Source organism: Pteropus alecto, unplaced genomic scaffold (assembly GCF_000325575.1).
Source record: "Pteropus alecto unplaced genomic scaffold, ASM32557v1 scaffold86, whole genome shotgun sequence".
NCBI classification, from domain to species: Eukaryota; Metazoa; Chordata; class Mammalia; order Chiroptera; family Pteropodidae; genus Pteropus; species Pteropus alecto.
The window spans coordinates 9715427-9721190 of record NW_006442109.1 but is presented as its reverse complement, the minus strand read 5'-3'; the positions used below and the strand labels follow the sequence as shown (position 1 = coordinate 9721190).

Below are 5764 nucleotides of genomic sequence, written 5' to 3'. Positions count from 1 at the left end.
ACAGCCAAGAAAAATACCTAATGTGCCTGATAGTGCGGATTTATTTTTACTTTTCTGTGGTAACAGTGTCAGTATATGTAAGTTTTCTTGGGAAGGGTAGAATGAAAATACTCTCATAGTTTAATTTAGATCTAAGCCCATAAACTATATAATCTCTTTAAACCAAGATTTATTTAATTGACTGCTCAGTCTTTCCTCTGAAATGGAAAACCTTTGTTTCTCTTTTTACCCTAAGAAAAGTTGTTAAAATAATGGGTTAACTCTAACCAATTGCTGTTTGAAAATAAAACTTTAAATTTATACATTCTCTGTGCAGTTATTTGAAGTTTTTCCTGCAAAATATCTTCTACCTCTATGTATTTTTTATGTCGCTATCGATGGGTCTCTTCACACTGAGTATTGCTGTTTTTTTTTTCCCTATTCAGAGATATACCGCATTGTTTCCCAGAAGCAGATGTCAGACAGACGTGAAAATGACATGTCTCCAAGCAACAATGTGGTTCCTATTCATGTTCCACCAACCACTGAGAACAAGCCAAAGGTGCAATGCTGTCAGAACATATAAGGTGTTTCTCTTCTCCCCTAGAAGGCTGTGTATAGTCCATTTCCCAGGTCTGAGATTTAAATATATTTGTAATTCTTGTGGTCACTTTTGTGTTTTATTACTTCCTCATATTATGAATTTTCCATGTCTTAAGTCTTTTGATTTTAGCTTTATAAAATTATCCACTTGTCCCAAATGACTGCAGCTCTTTTTCATGCTATGGCTTCATTAGCCTTAGTTTAATAAACTGAATGTTTGAATTCCTCAATTATTGTTTACTTTCATCATGGAGCCTGTCACTGTAGGACATAATAGAACTTGATCACTTGAAGCTCAGACCATTTGGTCTTCATCAAATCAAACTAAGAAGACTTTAGAAATAAGCTATCATTTTGCCACAGAGTAGTGTATAATGAGCAGCTTATAATTCATACACTCTTCTCTCAGTGCAGTTATGTCCATAAATCTAAGAATTGCCCTATAAATAGCAGGATTTTGAGAGCTTGAAAGTTTTCCATTATTCTGGAAGTAAATATCTAAAATGCCTTAATAGGATTATGTAGTTCAGTAAATTTTGTTTTTTGATTTTTGTAAGCCTCAAAATTGATTCGAGATGGGGGCACTTTTTTCTGGACAAGAATTATATTAATAAACACAAAGATTATCATGGTTTCAGTTGTGGTATGGTTATGTGGCCATATGTTAAACAGTGCTGCCTAGCGGTCTGGAAACTAGAGAGACTGGTGGAATTCCATCTGAGTTGCCTCTGGCAATGATCAGGCAGTGCAAGTTAATGATAAGTCATTTAATTTATCTAATTTCCCAGCAGTCGATTATGTGGCATTTTATTGCTCAGGCAATAACTGGTTTAATGCTCTTAGTATCAAATTGTGAAGTGTTAATTTTGTCTTAAAACCTCCGACTAAATGAAATGGAACCTAGTTTTATCACCATATACACCAGCAGACATGGATAGTTATTTAATGATGCTGATTTTTGAGTTTTGCAGTATATTATGGAATATAGTCCAATTAAATATCTGGTTTCAGTATGTCAACAGAATTAAGTGAGAGTTTAATATCTGCTCAAGTGGTACCACTTAAAGGCATGTGTTCTTTTAGTACTTAAGATGAAATAGATGAAATAGTACCCTGAGTTTAAATAGAATGCATTTAGACCTTTATACAGACCTGAAATAGTTTTCTTCCACTACATTATTGAAATCAATGGAGCAACTAGTTTTTCTCATTCAGAAGTGTGCTTACTAATATTTAGTTTTAATTTCTTGTGGATAATATTAAGCACTTACTCTGCAGTATTCTGAAAGTTATGTCAACTGAAGTGATACTATTCAGGATGGTGGAATATCCCCAAAATATATATGTGTGTTGGCTTGCATAGATTACTATGTTTTATAGTTAATCTTTTATCTTTAGCAATGCTCATGACGTGTGGGGTACACTGAAGGCATTGCTGTAGTAGGTCATTTTGGTTTCCTTCTGTAGTCATTTCATTTAGTGTATTGGTATGAAGAACTATTATCTATTTGTAAACTGCTACTTTGTATTTTATGCATGCTCTGTAACAACTTTTTTTTTAGTTTTTAATTTTGAATATATTCACATTCTAATAAACAGTTATAGGGGGACTATTCTTTATGTTGTCAGATTACATTTTCCCTTTGCATGCTTTGGATGCAGCCATGGACTATTTGATTCTGTTGAATGAGAGCATATAAGTCCTTGCATTACAGAGTAAACATTGAATTGGAGGCACCATTGTGTGAATTCACCTTTGATTTTAGACATGTAGCTCAGTTATGCTTTTTTTGGGAAAAGTATTAACCAAAAATATAAGGGAAATAATTAATCTCAGTACTTTCATACATAAGTGTCACCAGACCCAGGAAGAGGCTGCATCACTACTTATTTTACTGAAAATCCGTAATAAGTTTTTTTTTTTTTTTTTTACAAAATCATTTAAGAGAAGAAACTAGGTAGTGAATTGAAAATGAATAAAGTGAATTTTTACAAAGTATAGACTTAATGTTGCCTTGGGCATGGTTGGATCTTGGGAGCATTTCAAGAAACTGGAAGCAGTACTAGAACATGGCTTTGATTGCATTTCAACAAGTGTCTTCATTCTGAATAGGATCTCAGGAGACAAACTGTCTCAAGTAAGAAACTTCAAGTTTTAAAATACAACAACTTAGGGCTCAAGGCAGTTTATAGAAGTATTTTGCTGCTTGACCATGCTTTTCAGTTATTTTAACTTTAAATTTTTTTTTTTAACCTATTATCCTGAAAATTCAGCCATTTTGACTTGGTTTAAACTTGTATTTAAATGTTCTCATGTGCTATCTATGATTTTTCTCTAATAGTAGTTGTTACTCTGTAAGGTAAGTTTTCTAATTTAGCCATTGCATTGAGCATACTAAATTCTAAGAAGGGGTGCTAGCTGGTTACTTATGTAAGAGGTGTTTTAAGTTCTCCAGGGTTCTGCAGAAAAGTTAGACTTCTTAAGAGTTTGGATTGCCTGTCAGAGCTAGTCATATTTATTTCATTATTGGGAAAATGAATATCATGATTTTTGTCTTTAGTGACTTGTATTTACAAAATACAAATGCTCTCAGTGGTGGAGCTATTGTGATAATCTCTTCCATCTATCTTAAAGAAATGAAACTACTACTGAGATAATTTTGACCAACATCAGAAGCGGAATAATTCAAAGACTGGGTGGATATTTAAAAACTCATCCTAAAACCTGTTAGGTTTCAATTTATCAAGCTTTTTTTTTTTTTTAAAACAGAGGAGAAAAATGGAAATTGGTTATTTGATTTTTCACAAATATCATAAGTTTGCAGAAGATTTCAAAACAAAATACGAATTTTGTATAAAGACTGTGCATGACATCTATTCCTTGAGTGAAAAAAAAGTGAACAAAGACCATGAAAGGGTCTTCTTCCACCACATCATTTAATCGGTTAACATAACAGCCAGACTAGGGCTAAAAGGAAAAGGACTAACTTTTATCCTTCTGGTTGGTGCTGTGCTGGTGCCATACCCTTTTCTGGGATTTTACAGTTCACTTTTTCCATTCACCTATACAATATACCAAAAAGACTAGAGTTGTCATTGTCCAGTTTTAAAGAACGGTTGTGTTTCCCCAAACTGTAGGAGGCTGGCGGTAATAATAAAGTAATACAAAATATATGGTCAGTGTAATTTATGTAAGGGAGACCATTAGTCTGATAATTTTAATTGAAATATCTATTTCTCTGAAAACTGAATTGGAAGAGAGAGAAAAAATATTTGAAAGGACCTTTATACTAGGCATATATCAGAAAATATGCAAACTCTCTGAGTTAAAAGGTAGAAAGTGTTAGGTACAATAGAGCACTGGACTGAGTGACAAAGACTTGGATTCTAGTCACAGTTCTTGTAGTCATTTTATCTGAGCCTTAACCTTCTTCCAGTTAATGAGGGGACCTGGGACTGGATTAGATCATTTCTGGGTTCATCCCAGCCCTAATTCAATAATTCTGTGAATGAACTCTCTCTTCAGGTACTAGAGCCAAATTATACATTCTAACTCTAAATTTAATAGATAAGTAAAAATCAAGTGTATACTTTGCAAGATGTTTTTGGTCTTATAACTTAATTAGGATGTTACCCTCATTTCCATGTTAACTCCATTAAATAAGATGAACGCTTTTAGAACATTTGCAAAATGACTGTCAATTTCAACAATATGCATCAAAGTACCGTATGTGTTAAGGGGAGAGGAGTGCTTGATTGGCTGCTATGTCAACTGTAAATTAAGAACCGCTTGATTTTTGACTCTTAACTGTTCAAATTCTGCTGGCTTTTAATATATACTTTAAAATATATTCATGTCTAGGAGAGAACTTTTAAAAACATTTTGCGTTTAATTTTTTTATTATAATAGGAATCTACAAAAAGGTAGATCAGTTCACAGAGCTAGCTGTCCAACAGAACCGTGTGCACACATGATGTTAATGGCATTATTTGGCTGTTAGCATAGTAACCTATTAGTAGTCTAAACATTTGAATTCCATTATTTAACATTATTAAGCATAAAATGGGTAGGTTCTGGCACAGATGTCATGTATATTAGCTGTGACTACTGTGTTACCAGTACCAGTGATGATAGTGAAAATTAGTAGCCAACAAGATTCCTTTCCTATGTTTGAGTCAGTGGAACTTTGCCTAACATACAAAATCTCAGATCTTATTATCTCCATCCCAATGAATAAATTACTGCTTTTAGCACCCATTCCCTTATTGAAAATTTCCAGTCTCTCAGCATACCATTTTCTCAGATCTCTCTAGGAAAGTGGTATGGTTTCTTATCTTTAAGAAGTTCCTGACTATTGTACTAGCCTTTATGCCAAAGCATTTCATCATATGGACCTAAGAATATTATAAAAGGTCATGCCTGAAACAGGACAGTCTGGGAATCCCCAGGAAGCAACACTTTCTGTAAGGCTATCTTTGGTATGAAACCAGGTCTGGAGGAGGATGTCAGGATTCTCAGTTACATTTAAGTGGATACCTAAATAACAGTACTTTCTAAGATCTCAGGCCCACATGTTTTCTCTTACCTAAGACTCTGTGGTGGGCCATCTGCTGGGCTGGACAATGTCTTGGGAGGCAGAAGCTAGAATGAGGGGAAAAATCTTACAGCTGTAGCTATAGACCAGAGCTTGCTGCCTTCTGTGGGTTTGGATTGGACCACTGTTCAGAGTCTTTCTAGCTCTGCAAGTCATGGAAGAAACTGTATAATCAGCACTCCACTAATTACCAGGGCCCTCCATTTATTCCTGTCCTTTTGAAATTGCTACATTGTAAGATCCACAAGGACAAGGAATGTGCTTTGTTCACATTTATATTCCTACTATCTGTCCCCCACTACAACCCCATGTCAGAGTGATAAAGAAGAATCATCTAAATCTAGGGTTTATTCAAGTTTAGCCTGAGGAGCTATAGTCTGAGAATTATCATACAGATTAAAATTTTTTTCATTAATAATTATAAAAGTTATAACTAAGAAATATACAAAATTATAAATAATAGTATAATGAATCCCTATGTATCCGTCCACTTTTTCTAAGAAAGATTTCTCTTCTCTTTTGCCCCATACTGATTAAATGGGCCTCTTCTTTCCCCTGGTTAGATGAATGACTAATAGAATGTGTCA

The 5764-nt window shown here is 34.1% G+C and overlaps 1 protein-coding gene across 1 annotated transcript in view; it reads left to right on the top strand.

Moving 5' to 3' along the window:
* Positions 1 to 2192, top strand: part of RAB11A (RAB11A, member RAS oncogene family) — a 14055-nt gene extending 11863 nt beyond the window's left edge. Inside the window, exon 5 of the mRNA XM_006920244.3 lies at positions 426 to 2192. Coding sequence (XP_006920306.1) covers positions 426 to 565 — 140 coding nt within the window. The 3' untranslated portion in view covers positions 566 to 2192. The remainder of the gene's footprint in view (positions 1 to 425) is intronic.
* Positions 2193 to 5764: the final 3572 nt, after the last annotated feature.